The 21,392-nt window shown below is 35.1% G+C and overlaps 1 protein-coding gene across 2 annotated transcripts; it reads left to right on the forward strand.

Annotated features, from left to right (window-relative positions):
• Window positions 1–229: 229 nt before the first annotated feature.
• LOC148275044 (phospholipase A2-like) lies at window positions 230–18,010 on the forward strand. Of its 2 annotated transcripts, XM_088236234.1 has the most exons (7): window positions 230–419; window positions 2,812–3,714; window positions 11,419–11,602; window positions 12,897–13,073; window positions 15,099–15,261; window positions 16,590–16,742; window positions 17,861–18,010. In XM_088236234.1, exons 2-7 carry the CDS (start codon window positions 2,818–2,820, stop codon window positions 17,943–17,945), a joined length of 1,659 nt encoding a protein of 552 aa, XP_088092360.1. In that variant the 5' UTR covers window positions 230–419; window positions 2,812–2,817; the 3' UTR covers window positions 17,946–18,010. The 2 variants fall into 2 exon arrangements, with proteins under 2 accessions (XP_088092360.1, XP_088092361.1); XM_088236235.1 differs by lacking the exons at window positions 230–419; window positions 2,812–3,714 and adding an exon at window positions 10,513–10,607.
• Window positions 18,011–21,392: the final 3,382 nt, after the last annotated feature.

Genomic DNA, 21,392 nt, shown 5'->3' on the forward strand with positions numbered 1-21,392 from the left:
CCTTTTTTTTGTTGTTGAGGGCAATGCCATATTTTGTACAGATACTATTCATTCCGCTTGAACACGGGAAAATATAAATAATTACTGCAATTAATCGGTAGCCGGGTACATTTTTTATCAATAATTAAGTTCGACCCTGTACAAGCGCCACAAGGCGACCGTCAAATCAGGTTATGGCGGTAAAATGTATATTTTGTTTTTATAAAGCGAAGATCGTCCGAACTCGCGTTCAGTTGTCTATGCTGCGCGCCAAAAGCGCTTATTTCCCGCGTAAACGTTTTCTTTCTCTAACACATTTCGGGGCTGTTGAGTAATAGTTCCGTGGGTACTTGCGCAGTGTGGGTACCCCCCATTTTAGACTTTTGGCTCGAAACAAAAATATTGCAAATCGCGTGTGTTCTTTGTGATTAATTTACTGAGTAAGTTAATTTATTTTACATAATAGGCTTAAAAAATAATAATTAATATGTACATGCTGTTTTTTTATTATTTAACATTAGGAATATGAGTAAATTAAGAGTAATGTACTTATGAAGTAAATCAAAAGTGATGGTTTTCGAAAGGGAAAGTGAGGTTACTGACTGCATAATAAATGTAAACAACGAATGTCTTAAACAAGTAGAATAATTTGTGTATCTGGGAAGCATGTTTTCAACAAATGGAAAAGTAGAAAAATATGTTAAAAGGACATCAAAATAAACGGCGTACTAAGCACAATGATTGTTAATAAAAATATATCAATCGAAGCTAAACTAGCAGTGTACAACGGAGTTTTAGTCCCAACACTTATGTATGAAAGTAAAACATGGAACAGGTAGAGGAAGGATGAAAGCCGAAGGAACGCGGTTGAAATGCGATCTCTTGATAAATGTGTGGAAAAATCAATGTTTGACAGGGTTACGAATAATGAAATCAGGCGAGTGTAAATCTGAGTCAAGTATATTTGATAAGATTAAGAAAGGGTCTCTGAGATGGTTTGGTCATGTAGAACGAATGGACGACGAAAGAATAGTAAAACAAGTATAAATGGCGAAAATGAACGGCAACGTGAGACGAAGACGACTAAGAAAGACGTGGCATGATCAGATATACCAAAATCTTAAGTTTGGTCATGTCAAAAGCAAGCAGAATCGAAGGGAACTATGACAAGATGTATGAATGTAGAAGAAGCTAGGAATGTGCTAGGATAAACGTGTGTGGCTGTCCATTCTCTCTGTCTACCCCTACGAGGAAATGGCGTGATGGTAGTAGTAGTAGTAGTAGCAGTAGTAGAAATATAAAAGAAAGACCGCTAGATTGAGTAATTTTGCTATTTGTACCTTTAGTTTTGATGTCCATTTTTCATTATTAAAAAATAAATACTTGTTTTTAAAAATGAATTTTCATCATCATCGTCGTCATTCTCTGTCGGCTGCCAACTCCTGTGCATCCTGCCAAGTCAGGTTCGTGTTCCGTGGTTCTGACATGAACTGCCGACGAAAAGTCAGCAATGGACGTCCAGGACGTCGAGTACCTGCTGCCCTGTAAAGTAGGCAAGCGTGGTTAAGACTCTCAGGAGGCAACCGCAGTACATGACCAAGTCAACCATCAATAAATTAAATACATTTAGGTAATAAAATAAGTAATTAAAAAAATTAGACATGTTAGGAATTTAAAAATTGCAAATAAAAAAAATACATAAAAAAACATAATTCCCTTTTCGCACTTAATGGTGCATAGGGCGCTGCATTAGTACACCAATCGCAGCGTAACTTGATCATTTTTGTTATACAAAGGAAATATGATCAGTCTTACGCTTTGGGTCCAGGAACTATGTAAATCAATATTTCATGTCAACCATGTCGGAAATCGAACCCGAGACTTTTTGCATGATAGGCAAACGCGCTGACCGCTATACTACGAAGCCGACTTATACTCGAAGCATTGTTCTATAATACTCGTAGTAATTGAATTAAAATTGAGCTAAGATGGTTTTTAAAAATAGCATGAAAATTATATAAATCCAGTATAAAAAGTGCTGTAATATGTTAATATTAACAGCTCCCTGGGAGTTGAATCCAGTCCTTATCTACAAAAATTTGGACTAACTCAAAGTATTGTTGATTAATCCACCTGGTCCATAAAGAAGTAAAGAATTTTTTTTTTAATTCAGGCTTTGCTTCGTATGTAGGTGAAATAATTATATTAAATGAATCTCCCCCGCATAAACAAAGGTTTCATCTCTTTACCTTCACAAACATCAACAGATGAAAGAATTGAAGGAAAATAGATGTTCAAATATGGGCAGAATGGTGAATGTTACACAGTGTGTGAAGTGGCCACTTAAACCAGCCAACGACAGGGCATGAGCCCTGTAGATGCCTAGACTTCTGTATTACCTTCTTTAAAATATTCTTCATCTCTGTTGTAATTTGTTAATTAAAAGAAGTTAAAAAGTATAAAAACATGCCAATGCAGCAGAGAAAAAAGAAAATTGTTCTTGTATATTTAGTTATAAAGGTGCTAAACTTGCTTTGTTTCTTTGTTGTTCTCAATTTGTGTTATTTTCTAAATGTTAATATTATTTATGTCCCGAACTGAGTTGTTGTAACTCCTGGGAATGTAATTCAACGTATTATACTTGTAAAATACTTTGTGTTGTATGATTTATAAATAAAAAAATAAAAAGTTTACAGGAGATATCGTATAGTGTAATAAAACCCTTTGCATTTCAATGGGAGTCAACAGAGTGTGGATGCTATTATAGTAACTGGACATACTCAAGTATGTTGATAAAAAGTGTATTTGATATTTTCCTTTGTTTTCTTTCAGAAAAAAATGAATATGACTCGAAAAAGATCTCCCAGAAAGAAATGGTTCGAGTTTTGTCACCATTTGACGTTTGAAAGGTGGTCTTTATCAACGGCCATCGGATTGTCTATTATATTTTCTTCAATCTGCGCCATCTCTTCAAGCGCCCTTCAAAAACCGGCGAATTTAAGTGAAAGTACACCGCAGGATGTCATTAAACTCAGTCCACCACGCGCTAATGACAATATAAAGGAAAATGTAGAAACAAACCATTTTCATAACACAACCATTGATTATAAAGCGCGCGGCTACATCGCAAATGAGGTAGAAACTGGAAGTGACAGATTAGTCGGTAATAAACCTAACCTAAATCAATTTCCCGCCAAACAAGCTGTCATTGAAAACAAGATGGCGGCAAACGTCACCCGTCCGCGCAAATTCAAGGACAGATACCATTATTACACCGATCAAAACTTGGAAAATAAATTAAAATTTGATTTTAATCCAATTAATTCCACATTTTTGTCAAATAAAAACACATCAGATAATTTTACAGATGTTTTAGATGCATTTCGAAACGATTCTGGTGAAATTCCCTGCCGCTCGGACATTCAAAAATGCGGTTCCGCGAGTGTCAAGGACAGTGTTGCAAAGCTAAAAAATGCGAATAAAATAAACAATAATGGTGGCGAAAAAAGTGACATTGAACTAAATAAAAGTGACAGTGTGCGAAATGCAAGTTTAATTAATGGAGATTATGAGAATTATACTTTTAGTAAAAACGGCAGTGCGTATAATAGTGTAGTTAAAAATATTAGTGGAATTATCAGTCTCACGTTGTCTGAAGATGAAAATGAAAAGTATGGTACGAGCGTCTCACGGGACAGAGACGAATATGACCGCACAACTAAAAGAAATAAGTTGGTTTGTAAGCTATACAAATATTTTAAGTTTGCTTATTTATATGCTTCCCTGGGTACTTAATTAATTAATTTATTATTTAACAGCCATTGTAACAAATAGAATACAATATTTACAAATTAACTAAAATTATAGGCCAATGAGGAACTTCAGCCCTACGGGAAATTGGATACAAAAAATGTTTTCTTACGCGGGGTAAAAATTAGAGCATTAAATTGTAGTCCAAGTTTCTTGAAAATGTCCAGAAAAAATAATAAAAAATATTTTGATAAAACCGCACTACTTCAAATGATGTCACGTCAATGTGAATCAACCTATAATCTAAGAGCTATGGAAGATTTCCGGTCTGCTTGTCGCTTCTGGGCCAATGGGAAGAACTGAATGAGAATAAGCGGAAATGAACCTCTGACGTTACACGCGGAGTTATTTCAGAAATACAAAACTTTGAAAAATCGTAGCGCCGATAATACGATATATAAAAATTTAAAAAAAAAATTGACTTAGTTTAACAGTCTATTAACAAATTATTTATTTTTTTTAAAACCACTGAACTTCCTCATTACAGTTTTCAATATGTAAGTAAATACAATGCAAACAAAGATAAGAAAAAATCGTATCCTTTAAAAGCCACTCAATACAGGGTGTTCTTTGAACCCTGTCACATCTGAAACCACGATTATCAGTATGGGCAAGAAGACATATTAGCATATTTAAAAAAATATTTAGAAAAAAGAAATTTTTTGAAAATAAAATAATCAAAAAATCAAATGGTTGCTTACTTCTGCAGGGGAGAAGTGATGGGAGCGCGGCGCAGTACCAGACTCCCCCGTTTCCCCCTCCTCATTTTCCTCCTACAGAAGTAAGCAACCATTTGCTTTTTTGAATTTTTTTTTTAAATTTTATTCGTTCTAAAAAAATATTTTTATTTACTTATTTATATTTGGATAATTTATATAGCGCCGTTTTTGTGAAAATCACCTCAAGGGCGCTGTACAATAAATAAATATCCCACCACGTCTTGCAGCTACAGAGCGCATAGACAGTAAGAAATCTAGCCCCTATTTACATTTTTTATTTGACAATAAAGTTTAGAGATTTAGTGATATTAAAAAAAAAAAAAAAATAGAAGTTAGATTACAACAAGTCTTGCAGCTACTGAGCGCATGGACGGTTGGAATTCTAAACTTTATTATTATTAATGTGCCAATATGTCTTCTTGCTCATACTGATCATTGTGGTTTTGGATGTTACAGGGTTTAAAGAACACCTGTATAATTCCGCTTAAAAAAGAAAAAATAATAATGAAAAAGAACAAAAACAAAGAAATATGTTTTGAGTGTAAGGAATAGAAGAGCATGTTTAAGGAACAACATGAATGTGAGGGAAGACAGGCCCAGGGAAGGGATGTATATCAGGATAGAAGTGAACCCATATTTGTTTCCAGAGCTTCTCTGTTGAGATATCAATAATGTTGTTATTAGACCAGCATGGGTATAATCCAGTTGTCTTCCAATTGTAATTCCATTTGTCTCCAAGTATTAATTTGTACACTTTCAAATAATAAGAGATCATCTCCCATTGTAAAAATAGGTACGAAAGTTTTCACGATCACTGTGATACCGTGTGTGTTAGATTTGTTCCGACGTTTCGGCTACCATTGCAGGAGCCATCTTCAGGTTAAACGGAGTGTTTTGTAGAAAAAAATATGTGTTTAAGTACTAGTAATTTGTACCGTGTCGCAGTCGGCAGTAGGCACATTTCTATTCATTTTTGTAGTATGTAGTGCTGGGAACCATGTTGAGTTTAATTTCAGCCCGTCGTCTTTATTTGTGTTATTTGGGTGGCTGTGTGTTTTAATTGCCTGTTTTATTATTCGTGCACTGTAATTACTGGGTTTATGCAAAATTTTCGGTTCAAAGGCGAAAAAATGACCGGTGTCTATAAAGTGTTCCGCTATTGCAGATTTGTCAGGGTGCCCAAGTTTACACGCTCTTTTGTGTTCGTCAATCCTTTTTTTTGATGTGCGCCCTGTTTGTCATATGTACACTTTATCACATCCTTGGCAATTTAGTTTATAAACAGTAATGAGTAATTGAATCGCCCTCCAGTCGTCAATAAAAGGCAGCTTCGAAGATGGTATTGTTTTATTTGGTTCACTTTTGAAGATAACAATATGTCTCCAACTATATTCGTCGGGTTTACTGTACTTATAATTTAATAATATTCAAGTTTACATTTAATAATAAATTGTCGTAATCACGACGTACTAAGGGCCGGTTGCATCAAAGTTGGTATAAATTTAGTTTAAAGTTAAATATTTAAACTTAGATAATGCTCAAAATCTGGTAACTGAAAAATTCCGTTGCATCAACATTATTTTAGTTAAGTTAAAGTTAAGAATGTTGCCACTGTAAAGGTTCAAGTTTCACCCTAAAAATTGTTGGGATTTTTGCGCAAGCACGTACTTGTTTATTTACATGTAGCAATACACATGCCCCGCGACGCGTCTTTGGGCACAAACGTTTAAATTTCGTTCCAATTTTCAGTGTGTGCGAAAGGGCGAAGCAACACTGCGCATACGGAGAAGAAAAGAACAAAAGGGACATCGTCCTTTTTGAACTAGATACAAAATTAAAAGAGCAAATGCTAAAACAAAATGAAGAACTTTTTACTCTAGAGATAGAGAAAAAAATGACATTTTTCGGGCAACTATGGCAGCCTTAAATGCCCCGAAAGAATTAGCTGAACTCAATCTAGCTCTATTTAAAAATAAATAAACAGCATTTCAATACAGTCATGATTTAGATTTATTTTACACCACGCCGCTGATGATCAAGTCCTGTGTTTTGAAAAATAATTAACAATTAAAAATTTAATTAATTATTAGTTCTTTACTTTTTTAACATTCGAATCTTGCGATAAAGTCGGACTCTTCCCACAAAAAATGGTCCGTTCGTGGTTTGAACAGTTTTTTTTTCGGTTTAGAATATACTCGATGATAAATTCGTCATCGGAAGACGAAAAATCAGATAAAATTGACATTTTGTGCAACTTTTCACAGATCGATCAATAGATTTCAACACTTACGACGCTTTTTTGACAGATGGCAGATCGCATTTAACTTTAAACGGTCCTCTGGCGGCCGGTCAAATAAAAGTAACTTTTTTGTTAGTATTTAGTTTATTTTTTGATGCAACGCATTTTGACATAAAAGTTACTTTTATTTGACTTTAGCCCTGACTTTAACTTAACTTTTCTCGATGCAACCGGCCCTTAGTTAGGAATCTAATTTCAATGTGTCCTCCTGGAACCAATATATTGGGTTATAAAGTGTATCTTTACATTAAATGGAGGGGATAATAATAGCTTGAGTTAAGAAAGGTGCAACTTGGAGAAATCGCAAGATAACCAATATCTCACAATCGGAATTTAAGTATTGTACTAAATAAATGCAAACTTCTTAGAGCTTAAAGATATGATCCTTTAGCCAAGAGACATTTGCTCTTTTAGGCATAAAAGATAAATTTAAACAATATTACGTACACGCATTAAAAGACAATAAGTTATTAGCGTGTACAAGTAAATGACCACCAAAGATGACCACCGGAAAAGATGAATTAAATAACTCTCCTGTGAAAGAAATTGGAATACAATACGCATTGGTAAAAATGTGTTTGGTCAGGATACAAAAGATGGCCCTCATATTGAATATAACCAGGAATTACGATAGTTTTCAATATGACAAAAGGCATGGACGGTTGAAATTCTAGACCCCATTTACTAAATTAAGATATTTGATAGTTGATAACATTAACATAATATGATAAAAATAATATGATAGCTAACATCACAAAAAGTCTCGCAGCTTCAAAACGCATCGACAAATGGAATTTCAACAACATAAGAATGATTTTAAAAAGTTAATAATAAAAAATAATTTCAAGAAACGCAATAATAATACATTGAGCAAAGAACTAGTAAGTATGGCAATTAAGTGAACATGTAACAGCACAACAAGTAAAATATAAAAAACTAAACTAAGATAGCATTCCTTAACTCATTATTAAGGTTAACAAGACAATAGACGATACCCAAACTCAAACTCGTCCCTGTTTTATTTTCGTATGCAGTAAACAGGATCTGTTGTCTTTTTCCTAGCAAATATCTGTAAAAACACTTGGTTCACATTTGGCTGTTCCCAGGGAGATGATAGTAGAAACGCATCTGTGTGCGTAGTGTAGAGTGTAGGTACCAAGGAATATATCCGCTTCTTTTTAATTTTGTTTGTTAATACTAAACGCATGTTTCCCGCCTAAAATTTCTGATTATTATTATTTTACTTTGATTAAGATGTCAGATAAACTTGTGTATTACTGTATGTTGAGTAATTTTACGTGATACAGGAAAAAGGGTATCATTTGTCTTTTTAAATGAACATAGATAGGTAGCACTTTATCATACAGAAATTGTTTTATAATAAATAGTTAAATTTCGGCACTTGATCTTCACAAATAAACACTTTTTTACACAACAGTTTTAACAGAAGCACAGTTATAAAATCACGACACTTTTTTTTTTTTTTAGAAAAAGAAATATTCGCGTTCTTATGATTTACCCAAATATTTAATTTTGAGGGCCATTTTCAACGAGTTGTAAATAACTCACTATTAGAAAATGGAATCAAGTTAGGGAAGAGTGGGATTCGAACCACGGACATTTGGTCCGTGAGTCCGAGACACTAGCCACGGGACCACAACCCGATCAACTTTAACAACTTTACCATGTCTACTGGTATCGTCAGGACACTTATTTCACTATCATGCATGCCGGTCCGGGCGGATTAAGAATTGTATCGGTTAATATAAAAAATGGTTAAATTCTGACTAAACGATTTTTCATAACTGTTTGTGGCATTGAACTTGGATTCCAACTAGATTCCTACCAGTATTCATATTACAATATCTTGCACAATAAATTGCATTTGGATAACATGACACCTTATTGAAAAAATAATCGTCGAATTAAGTAATCCTCTGCCATTGAGAAATCAATATTCTCGAGTTCTTATATTTATTTATGACTATTTTAAAAGTCAAGATTAAAGTAACATTTACATAAAATATTGACTTGCGAGATTTTAGTAACCACATATTTCGACACAACATTTGAGTTCCGAAGGTAAGCGATAGTTTATCAATAAATTGTCATAATAAATTAAATTTCAATTCGTCCCCCTCGTGGTCAACTGATCACCACATTTGAAGTCTCGGGTTTAATTCCCGACATGGCTGACATTAATTATATTTACCGTATTTTGCGGACGGTAAGACGCATTGGACCGTAAGACGCAGTCCAAAATTTATCCATCAATTAAAAAAAAATTTTTGGACGATAAGACGCACCCCAATATTTGTTTGAATTTTCAGCGTAGAAAAATGCGTTTTATGGTCCGAAAAATACGGTATTTATAAAAAAAAATTACACTATATTATTTCATGACTCTGGACAGGCACCTGAAGCGTAGGACTTATTATCTCATATTCATGTAACAAAAATTATCAAGATACGCTGCGGTTGGTGTACCTTTGCAGTGCCCTATGCACCATTCGCTGCGGAAAGTTGATGCATTGATGAGACTTATATACCACATCGCGAATATGGCAGTCTAGGCATTTACGGGGCTTATGAGTTGTTTTTAGTTGGTTAAGTAGCCACTTTACACACTATGTACACATTCACCATTCTCCCAATGCTAAAATTATATGAATAGCATATTTTAAAGCATAACTGGTTAGAAGTAATTTCCACTTGGCAATAAGCCCGCCAATACGCAATGCCGTATATCGGAATATGAAACAATCTATGATGACGCTGTCTTAGGTAATTATCAGGAACATACAAACCAATGCTTATCGTAATCTCAGAATTATCGTCCATACCGCGCAACAATCGATAAAAATGTGTAGTCAAATACACATTCCTTCTAGTCTCTAAACTGTTGTAGCCAAGCATATCCTGGAGAAACTCGGCTGGGTAGAGCCAAGAATAATCTCATGTAGGATCGCTTAGGATTTTTTTTATCATAAGAGAGTACTTCAGTTCATGTGGCTCCCAAATCATCGAGCCACTCTCGAGTCTACTTCGCACCAAGGCGTTGTAAAGAGTGCTCAAGTACACGGGTATTTTCGAAAACCCTGGCAGTACGCAGAACAATTCCTAACTTTTTCAATGCATTGGCACTGATTGTCTCTATGTGTTCATGAAATGTCAGGGTGCTCACAAATCTAACTCCCAAATCCTTAACATTTGATGTTCGTTTCAGATTCTGGGCATTCATTTTGTAGCGAAAAAATAGAGTTTTTAGGCCCTAGTGAAGGACGTGACCGAACACTTGGAGACATCAAACCCCCATTCAGATATATTAGATATATCCGCTTGGAGAAGACGAAAATTGTCAGAAGTTGTCACCTTTAAAAATGGTTTTGAGTCGTCCACAAACAACAGAAAACGCGAGTTCAAAATTACATTTTTAATTAATGAAAGTTTAAATTAGAACAATGGACCCAGGTTAGAGCGTTGCGGGACACCCGAGAAAGTACGGAAATACTCTGACGTGAATAGACTGTAGGAGACATTTCGGAGGTAGCTCGCCATTAATTTTTACATCGTGTTGGGTTGTGGTCCAGTGGCTAGTGTTGCGGACTTGCGAATCAGAGGTCCGAGGTTCGAACCCCCCCTTATCACAACTAGTTTTCTATTTTCTTATAGTGGAAAAACGTTATGAAAATTACCTCAAAAATTCAAATATTTAAGTGAATCGTAAGAAAAAAACAATTTCTTGATGAAAAATATATTCAAACAAATATGGCAAAATGAACAGCGTTGGTCCGTTTACGGTAAGTAAACCGGATATCTTTCACAGCTCTCTTATCATTGGTTGATTAATATGAACTATTGACGTCGTTCAAAGTAGTTCGTTTTTATTATAATATTATTATGTATCTTGTTTTTTTCTATGTATGTGTCCAGTTATCTGTTATCGCTCCCCAATTTAAAAAAAACAGTGGCCATGCAAGAGGTCTCGGGTGCTATTCCCGACAAGGTTGACATGAAATATTTATTAAAAAGAGTGTTTTTACACTAGATTTTGAATCTATCCAAATTTTGCAGACATGAACTGGATTTACTTGAGAGACCCCTTTGAGAGTTGTTAATAATAACATGTTACAAGAGAGATGAAGAACATTTTATAGAAGGGAGCGCGTTTGCCTACCATGCTAGAGGTCTCGGGTTTGATTCCCGACATGGTATTTGAAAATTTATGTATTAACCCTTAAGGATTATTACATTAATTTTGCAAAAATAATACATATTTTTTTATCCATACTCTGATGTTGATAATAATATTGAAATAATGTTAAAATATAGATTTATTAGACTGATCATCTTACCTTCATGTAAAAAAAAGATACACTCCGATTGGTGTAACAATTCAGTGCCCTGTGCACCATTAGGTGCGGAAAGGTAATGATGATTATATATAAAAAAAATCAAGTTATTTCGAAGGCTGTCGGCGTGGAAAAGAACGATATCTCTTGCATTTTATGTTATCATGTTTTAAGAGCGCTGTCGTTTTGTGCGATGTTTAGGAATGGCACAGGGGTATGTCAAGTACGAAGTATAAGTCTTGGGTTTTTTTCGTTATAGCCAGAGGAGGATGGCGACACGGGGGCCTTGGGCGTCCTCCAGAAGCTGGCCGAGGGGGTCCTGGAGTCGCTGGCGGAGAGGGTCATCCCTCAGGGGCTGCGGGACATCTTCAGGCGGGTGCAGGACCAGAACTCAGCGCTGGAGACCCTCCGCTTGAGGGGCAAGGAGGAAAATGGGGGCTTAGGTAGGTAATCAAACATATTTATCAATGCAACAATAAGGAATATCAGTGTTTTTTTATGTTTGTTAATAAACTATTAAACTAAGCAAAAAAAATGTTTGTTTTTGTTATCGCAATGATTTCAAATATTGTAATTGTGTGCAAGCGCGCTGGTCATAGACAGGAACAGGTGGTAGTCACTTGATGCCAAGCCCGGACTATATGGCGGATGCATAAGAACTTCCCATCCGAGCTCTCAGAACTTCTGGCGCGTCATCAAAAATGTATACGGCTTGGCCTTGTCCTAATGAAACACGATTCCTCTCCTATTCACCAATGCTGGCCGCTTATATTCGATTGCCAGCTTCAAACGGTCGAGTTGTTTACAGTCGAGGGCAGAATTAAGCGTTTGGCCACAGGGGAGGAGCTTATAGAAGAGTATTCCCTGCCAATCCCACTAAACACACCAAAACACCTGCCTGGCCGTCAGTCCTGGCTTGGCCACGGTCTGAGCCGCTTCGTTGGCTTTCGACCACGATCTGTGTCACTTGCTTGACATTGTCGTAAGTGACCAAATTTTCATCTCCAGTCACCATCCGCTTCAGAAATGGGTCGGTTTTGTCGCGATTCAGCAGCGATTCGCAGATGGAAATTCAGTCTATGAGGTTTTTTTGCGTGAGCTCGTGTGGCACCCAAACACCGAGGTTTTTTTTAATCCAGCCTTCTGCAAATAGTTCAAAACGGTTTAACGATCGATATTCAGCTCCTGGGCAATGCTACGCTTGCTAACATGACAGTCTATCTTGATATTTTCCATGATTTTATCGACATTTTCGACGACAGGCCTGCCAGAGCGTGGTGCATCATTCCCCTCCACTACACCAGAACGAAATTGCTCGAACCACTGTTGTGCAGCACGAACCGAAAGAGTATCGGCTTCGTATAAAATGCAATTTATTTTGGTCGCTTTCGACGCGTGTTTTCCTTTCAGGTAGTAAAAATATAAAGAATGGCGAATTTCTTCCTTTGAGACCTCCATATTCGACGCAGGATGTTCACGACTGAACCGACCAAGCGCAATACTGTCATAGAGCGTTTGTAGTATACACTTACAACTTTACAACGCCGCATCGTATTATCCAAGATATTTGTAATTGAAAAAAAGGGCCCCAACCTGATATTTAAAAAAAACTGCCGGCTCCGTGGTGTATACCAAAAATATTAAAATTTATTTAATTAACGGGTGGCATTTTTATAGAGTTGATTTTGTCGTAAACCTCGAACGTTTTGATAATAACTGTTTCATTTGACTCCGTAGGAATTTTCGGCCGTAGCCTCCTTAAAGGCATAGCAGACCCCATAACTAGCTGGATGCACGGCACCAGGGACAATGGGTCTCTGGACTCGGACAGGGGGTTCCTGAATGGGATGCTGGCGGGAGTAGCCGGGACTATGGGAGATGCTTTTAAAATCAAGGTCACTGCCATATATCCAGGTTAGTGGAAAGATAAAGATATTAGAGATGAAAAAATCACTGGTTTAAGTAATGAGACTAATGTTATAAATATTTTAAAACTGTTGTTTCTATCACTCATCATAATAAATTAATTATAAAGTGAACAATACAAATATACTAATTAGGTATTTGCTTGTTCAATAAATTATCAGCCCCAGTTCATTTTTTGTCTATGTCTTCTTGCTTTTTGCTTTTACTCTGTTCATATTGAAAAAATTTCTTTGTTACTGTTTAATTTAATTTGGAGATATTTTTTTAAAATTCCTTATGATTTTTTATAACTCGCATGCTGTGGAAAATTACAAAGTAACTGGGCTGGTATTCTGAACGAAATTGCGCGCGAAGAGATCGATTTGTTAGTGTATTATTTTTTTTTTAAATTGAAAACATAAAATACATAATTTTATACAATATTCCCAAGGAGTTTTTGTAAAAAACTCATTTAGGTACATGCAGATAGCAATATTTATTTACAGACGTTTTTTATATTTTAAACTATAACATTATTTACAAAAGCAGAATAAAAAATATGATACACTACAAATTAAATGGATATGAAAAAGTTTTTAAAATTACAAAATAAACAAAATACAAGGTATAAATTCAAAAAATACATTATACAATCTGTAAAAGAAAAATTAAAACATACAAAAAGGTTAAAAATTACATTATGTTTATTTACAAGATAAACGAGTAGGAAGTGCAAATGTTAAAAAATTACAAGAATGAAAAAGTTTTTAAAAACAACAAATTATATGTACCCAATACAGGTTAAAACAATATCAAAAGCGTATTAAAATTACATGTTTATTTATATTTTATATATATATATATATATATATATATATATACGGCCTAAGCCAATTACAACAGTTACATGAAGAAACATAAATGCAAGAAACTGAACAAAAAGAACATGAAACTATTTAGCAAAGACAAACAAGGGCAAAACAATAATAGTATACTATATATTTAAAAAAAACGAAAGATCAAAAACTTTGAGCTAAACCATGCCAATCCAACTTCATCCCACACTGTTAAGTCGCGAAGAGATCTACGAAAAGCCGGAAGATCTATCCCAAAAAATTCCAAGTCGTGTGATGAATTGACTAATCTACACATTCTGGACATTGGGGCATAAAAACCAAAGTTGCTCTTAGAAGATTTAATAAATAGCAGATTTTGAGTTCTGGTGACACGGTTGGGAACATGAAAAGAAATTGATTGCAACAGAGATGGGACATCACTTAAAGCATTAAGTATTTTGAAAATGCATATAAGGTCCATCTCAGTTCTACGTCTCTCCAATGAAGACAGATTAAGAAATTGCTCTATTTCAAAATAAGAATAATTACCCCTTTGTAATCCGAGCAACCATAATTATATACATAATACAAGCTAAAAAATTATGAAAAAGTATAAAAAATATTTCAATAGTATTAAAAATTATATATACAAGCAAAAACGGTTATTAAAAGTTATATGTTCAAGATGCGCATTCTCTGGATAAACTAACATCTTTTATTTAAAGTACTTCTGGAAAAAATATATTAAAAAAGAAAAAAGAATGAAAAAGTACGTAAATACGCGTCAACCCCTCAGTGCCAGAGTAAAAAAAAAATTTTTTGCATTTATAAATTCTATTATTAATTGAAATATTTTCACAAAAAAATGTTTTTAGGCTTGCATAGTTAACAAAAAAACATGTACTTCAGGAATGACATTAGCCCTAATTAGGGGTGTAAAATAAAGGTACATCGTACAAAAGGCATATATGAGGGTGCTACTTGCAAACCCGGCAAAATTCAAAATTAAAAAAAAGTGAGATTTTCATTGAAACTTATTCAGAATACAATTTTTTACAATAATTTTGATATTTTCACTTAAAAATACGGCTTAATTTGTAAGACTTGACTTTTAAATTATCGGCTTTGTTGCAAACATGGCAACCTCTACTTGAGTATCGCAAAGTTGGTAATGATGGTATTTATGTATTTCATCCAGGAACCCTCTGGTGCGGAGACGGGCACTTGGAACACTCTCAGTCAGTTGAAGTCGGGTTGTTCTTCATGACGGACAACTGCTGTAGGAGGCACGACTCCTGTCGGCTTTATATCCTGGCTGGAGAATCCGACTACGGGCTGACCAACACTGGTCTTTTCACCAGGTAAATTATGCAAATGTTTTTGTCCTACGGCAGTTGAAACAACACAGTAATGAATTATGGCAAGCATCTTATCGCCGAAGCCAATAATACGATTCCTCGAGGGTTCTGATCGCATATTTGTAAATACCCAGCGCGGTATCCATTCGAGATGCTTCGGTATTACTCGGAAATAAATCTCCCGTTTGGGGTGTTTCGGAATCACTCGGGATCTCCTTAATTATTTCGCGCCACGATTCGCCCCTGAGTAGCGCCTACTAACGTCACCCATCATAAACATCCTCGTTTTCATCGTAGAACTTCGGCGACGCCGACGCCATAAATGTATATTAAAAGAATTTGGTATGTTTTGGTCATGTTTAGTAAATAGTATAAAAATATTTTTTAATTTTACATTTTAAATTCCCTTGAAAATAGTTTGGCATTGGCCACGCTCTTAATACGTCACGATTCTACCAAATTAAGACTTTTGTTTATGACCGTTTAAATTGAAATAAAACGTTGTCACGAATCTTGAAGTCATAACTGTCAAAGTCAAATAAGTCGCGTTTTTGTTAAGACGTATTTTTCAACAACTTTATTTTAAAAGTTGTTTAGTCGGCCTCGTGGTGTCATGGTCTGCGCGTTAGCCTACCAGGAAAGAGATCTCGGGTTCGATTCTCGACATGGTTGACATGAAATGTTTATTTAAACGGGTGTTTCACACCAGAATATGTCGTAGTCCCTGTAGCTCAATCACAAATAACGATCGACGTGCTTTAAAACATGCTAAGAATTTAAGCGATCACAATGAACAATAATGAACACGTTTAAGTTATTGCAGTCATAAGTCAACGCGTGTGTAATCTCTAAATCAACGCTCGTGTCGGTTTATTTTTTGTTTTCCTAGTAAATAAATACAGTTCACTGGCGAAAAATCATTGTTTACTTTAAAAATTAGTACAAAATATTGCATTAGAAAAATAGTAAGGAGTATCTTATACAAAAAAGTGAAAATTAAATTACAATTACTATGGCGACTGCTTTTCTTGACACTTGGCTTTCCAACCGCTGGCTAAATGCATGCAATAAATAAATAAAAATAGCAGTTTTGGAATTGTTTCCATATTTACACCGGTGAAATTAAAATATATGATTGCGCAGCAGGATTATACGTCGCGAAACGTAAATATTTTGACATTTAATATTAGGTGTTCACGGATGTTGCAGTGTGATCGCGAATACGATAAACAACCATGGTGATAAATTGTTGTCACGTCGCTTATTAGCACGTCGATAGTTATTCGCGATTGAGCTACCGATGCTGATTCTGAGGTTCCATCCATCCCCAGATCGCACTGCTCGTGCGACAGCGCCTTCTACCGCTGCCTGAAGCGGGCCAACACGCTCGTGTCCTCGCAGATCGGCGGCACCTTCTTCTCCATCCTCGGCCCGCAGTGCTTCCGGAGGGAGCACCCCATAATCAAGTGTGCCAGGCGGACTAGGTGAGATTGATTAGCAGAGCGATGATTTTGCGCAATAACATATTAAAAAGTAATTAATATTAAAAATACAGTTTTTTGTAAAAAAAAAATTGTGTTCGCCGGCATGGGATTATAACCAACTATTCTTCTTTTTTTAAAAATATTTATTTATCTTTGAATTAATTAATTTAAATATGATTTTTTTATATTTTTTATTTATTCATTGATTTATTTACTTATTTTTTATTTATTATATATAGCGGGAGAAAATTATACAGAGACTTTACAAAAATTAAACGAGGACTTAAACAGAATATCTGAGTGGCTCAAAATTAATAAACTTCAGCTTAATGTTGGAAAAACAAAATAAATGGAGTAAGGAAGGAAAAAGCCAAACCCAAGGATGAATGTACTTATTGATAATGAAACCATAGAAAAGGTTAATGAAATGAAATATTTGGGGATAATACTTGATTTAAAATTGACATTAAATGCAAATTTTGAACACGTTAATAAAAAAATATCAAAAAAAATATTTTTCCTTAGTAGATTGAGAAATAAATTAAATAAAGATACTGCAGAACTAATTTACAAAACAATCATTCTTCCACATATAGATTACTGCTCAACAATATTATTTTTAGCAAACGAAGGAAATTTAAATAAACTAGAAATTTTACAAAATAAAGCGATGAGAATAGTTATTCATTTATTCATTTATTCATTTATTCATTTATTCATTTATTCATTTATTCATTTATTCATTTATTCATTTATTCATTTATTAATTTATTCATTTATTCATTTATTCATTTATTCATTTATTCATTTATTCATTTATTCATTTATTCATTTATTCATTTATTCATTTATTCATTTATTCATTTATTCATTTATTCATTTATTCATTTATTCATTTATTCATTTATTCATTTATTCATTTATTCATTTATTCATTCATTCGTGTATTTATTTATTTATTCATGTAATTATTTATTTATTTATTCATGTATGTATTTATTTATTTATTAACGGACATTGTCCATTTATACAATTTATAGGGTTTTAATATTACAATAAAAGAATAGTTATGCACATTTATGATTTACTTAACCTATAACATTAATTAATTGTTTCAGAATCACCGGCCAAAAATGCGAGGAATACGTATTGGACAAGACACAGCCTAAAATTTGGCAGTGGTTTGATAATCCAACATTTTGAAGAAAATCAGAAAAACATCACAATCTACCTCGATTTTTTTAATAAATTTTTGACAACCTAATAAACTTGTATTTATTTCATAGATCGATTTTCGTACGCTTGTGTCCAGCACAAATTAAATTACCCTTGATAGTACACACAAAAATATCGTTAAACTGCATTTTGAGCGCCGCGCGCATTTGTAAGGTCGCAGCGTAATGTTGCTTGATGGGGAAAAAAATCATAACACAAATGAAAGGGGAAAAAAAGCAATCTGTTAATTTCTCTAAAATTTTATTGTGCACGCGGAAATATTGACTGACGCAACAGAGGAGATAAGTAAAGGGTCATTTAATAAGAGTAATTGAATTAATGAACTTTGAGCTTAAATAATAAAAAAAGTATTTTACATAAAACGGATATTTTTATGTCATGTTAATAAATATTTTATGTTTTAAATATAATGACGGTCAAATTCCACCACGACGTTGTTTACGCCGAGAGGTCCAGTTTGCGTTAGTTCTCTCATTAGATGAGCAAAGAGCTAGTCCATGATTGGAAAGTTAAACTTAATTCTCATATAGATACCGAGGTGCCGGGTTTCGAAGAATGTTCTATAAAAGAGAAAGAAGTTGAAAGTTCACGCCCTTACCAAAAGAAAGCCACTTTAATTCTTTTCGAGAGAAAGACATAAACGATTTTTTCGAATGAAGATTTCAAAATATTTTTTTATTAATTTCCTCATTCCTATAAATAATACCTTTTAATAAGAACATACCAATACAGTCCAACCGATAGTTTTAATTTCCCCTTTGTTAACCTTTCCTCCTTAATGATGTGTATCTAGGACACATTGCATCTAATAACTATTTTTTTTTTTATTATTATGGATAACTTATATAGCGCCATTTTCGTAATAAAATACCTCAAGGGCGCTTTACATGGTGATTCTATTGTTATGTTAATTTAATTGAAGCTTTTAAATTTGTAATTTAATTAAAATAATTTATTTTGTTGTCACGTGCTACGGATTTATTCAAATGATTTAGAGAACAAGTGGGTTTTAAGTTTTTTCCGAAACATCACTTCACTTTCACAGCCTCGCACCTCTGCTGGGAGAGCATTCCATGCCATAGGGCCTGCGACCGCAAATGCGCGTTCACCAAATTTAGTGCGCTGTTTGCGTAGAGGTATAATAACTTTTCCTCTCGCCGTAGACGTAGCTGATCTAAGCGTGAGACGCCTGTCAGCTAGTTCATCTGGAATGCATAGTTCCCTTAGATATTCCGGAGCAGAGTTGTGCACTGACTTATACATAAGCCAACAGAGTTTATATTCGACCCTCTGTGGAAAACGTAGCCAGTGTAGTTCCCGAAGTAGTGGAGTGATATGACTGAACTTAGAAATTCCGAAAATAAGTCTCGCTGCGGCATTCAATACAGATTGTAGGCGAGTCATTTTGTTCATTGGTAGACCTGCATAGATACCATTACAATAATCGACTCTAGACACTACAAACGCATTTATTAATTGACGGGCGGCATTAACCGGCAAATTTTTGCGTATGCATTTAATTCGTCTCAGCTGGTAGAAGCATGAACTTATCGTTCTACTAATTTGAGCTTCAAGAGATAGGTCAGAATTGAGTAAAACTCCCAGTAGTTTAACGGTGGGTAAAGCGGTACTCCCTACATTAGGTAGAGCCGTATCCTGGATCAAGTTCTGTCGTCTGGCTGAAGCCACCCACAGTTGTTCAGTCCACTATATCTTTAGAAATATAATAAATATTGGATTTAGATATCAGTATTCCTCCATAACACATATACGTAGCGACTGAAATAATTTGTTACTAAATAATAAGTATTTATTAGGCACAAAAAAAGTATTTTATCGGAAATCGGGAATAACTTATACTCACAGTATATCAATGTTTTGCATTGTTGCGTATGAGAGTAAAGAATATACGCCCGTCGCGCGTCGCAGTCAGTCACGATGTCCAGTACTAGCTACGAGTACTTAGTAGATCTCAAGAAGTTGGCGCGGGTGAACGTTTCGCCTGAGTCGTTTGCGATACCCAATGGTTTTTCATGTTTTCAGAAGTTAAATTTGAAATATTATCATCATAAAATTAAATTATGGCTAATTAAAGCCATTCCCTTTAAATATTTCATTTTTTCCCTTTTAAATCTCTTATTTTTAAATGTGTAGTGACTACACAGCACCGTAACTCGAAGGTGTTTTTAAGACAGTAAGGGGGGAAAGGTTAAGTAAGCTTTTTGAAACAGAACTAATCATTAGGGTTTTACATTGAGATAAATGACCTTTTGTGTCGTAAAAACAATTCTCCTCAAAATGCATTGAGCAAATTATGCTTCGCTTTGTTGGTTTCCAAAACTCATCTCGCTGTACTCTTTGTACTATTTTTATCTACTCCGTTTTCCTTCTTTCATCAGCGGGGAAGCTGCGCCGCGTGGTCTACTGTCGACTAAACACGCTCGCGGGCCAGTGTTGCCAACTCGTCATGAGCAAATGTCGCTAAACGGAGGTTCAAAAGTCGCTAGAAGTCGCTAGATCTTAGTAATTTGAGGAGTCCCTCAAGGCTCACTACTGGGTCCGATATTATATAACATATATTCAAGTGATATACCCGTCGTGCTAAACCACAATCTAAAAATAGCCCAGTTTGCAGACGATACAGCTCAAATGTCTACCTCTCATAACGCCAATATGGACGCTAAGAGAGTACAAGACCAGTGCCTTGCCCTGGAAAAATGGTGCAAGGACTGGCGAATCACTATCAACCTTAGCAAGAGTGCTACCACACGTTTTACTCGCAGAAGAGTAGCAACTCTCCCGCCAAACACTGTTATGTTTGGCGAGAACATCCCATGGACAGATTCGATAAAATATCTAGGTGTCACCCTAGACTCTAAACTCAAGTGGAACAAGCATATCGATACTTCAATAAATTCAGCCTCCGGGGTACTATCAGCTCTCTAACCGATGATGAGTAGGAACAGTTAAATGTCAATAGATAACAAACTACTCCTATATAAAGCAGTAATTAGAGCAGGGGGTCTTACTAGACCCGGTACTCCACAAGCCATTAGATATTAGATTAGATTAATCGTTCAGTTCGCTCCAGACACTCGAGTTGCGTGTTTCATTACAATGCCCTTCGCCAGCTCCACTCCTGCTCCGGACTTTGCTCTTCGCTGCGATCGTCTTTGCACCAACACGGCCCATTGGAAAACCCTATTCAGGGCTATTGAGGTTGATCAGCGGTCAGTTCTCGGTTCGCTAGGCTCTCAGGCCTCCCGTTTACGCCAGGGAGGCCGATAGCGAGGAACCAGTGAGACGAAGACGCCACTACCTCCCTCCTGTAACGGTCGATCACAGTATTACTGATAAAAAAATATGCCTTAACATTTTATATAAACATAATTTAATTTTTAAAAGTTTTATAGG

Source organism: Micrasema longulum, unplaced genomic scaffold (assembly GCF_059751315.1).
Source record: "Micrasema longulum isolate JH-2025_06_02 unplaced genomic scaffold, ASM5975131v1 h1tg001527l, whole genome shotgun sequence".
Lineage (NCBI taxonomy): Eukaryota > Metazoa > Arthropoda > Insecta > Trichoptera > Brachycentridae > Micrasema > Micrasema longulum.

What these genes read in the sequence shown, in the direction of transcription:
- LOC148275044 (XM_088236234.1), top strand. Translation starts at nt 2,818, where the DNA reads ATGAATATGACTCGAAAAAGATCTCCCAGAAAGAAATGGTTCGAGTTT. An exon ending in CAACTAAAAGAAATAAGTTG is followed by an intron (nt 3,715 to 11,418) that starts GTTTGTAAGCTA and finishes TTTTCGTTATAG; the next exon opens with CCAGAGGAGGATGGCGACAC. An exon ending in GGTCACTGCCATATATCCAG is followed by an intron (nt 13,074 to 15,098) that starts GTTAGTGGAAAG and finishes TATTTCATCCAG; the next exon opens with GAACCCTCTGGTGCGGAGAC.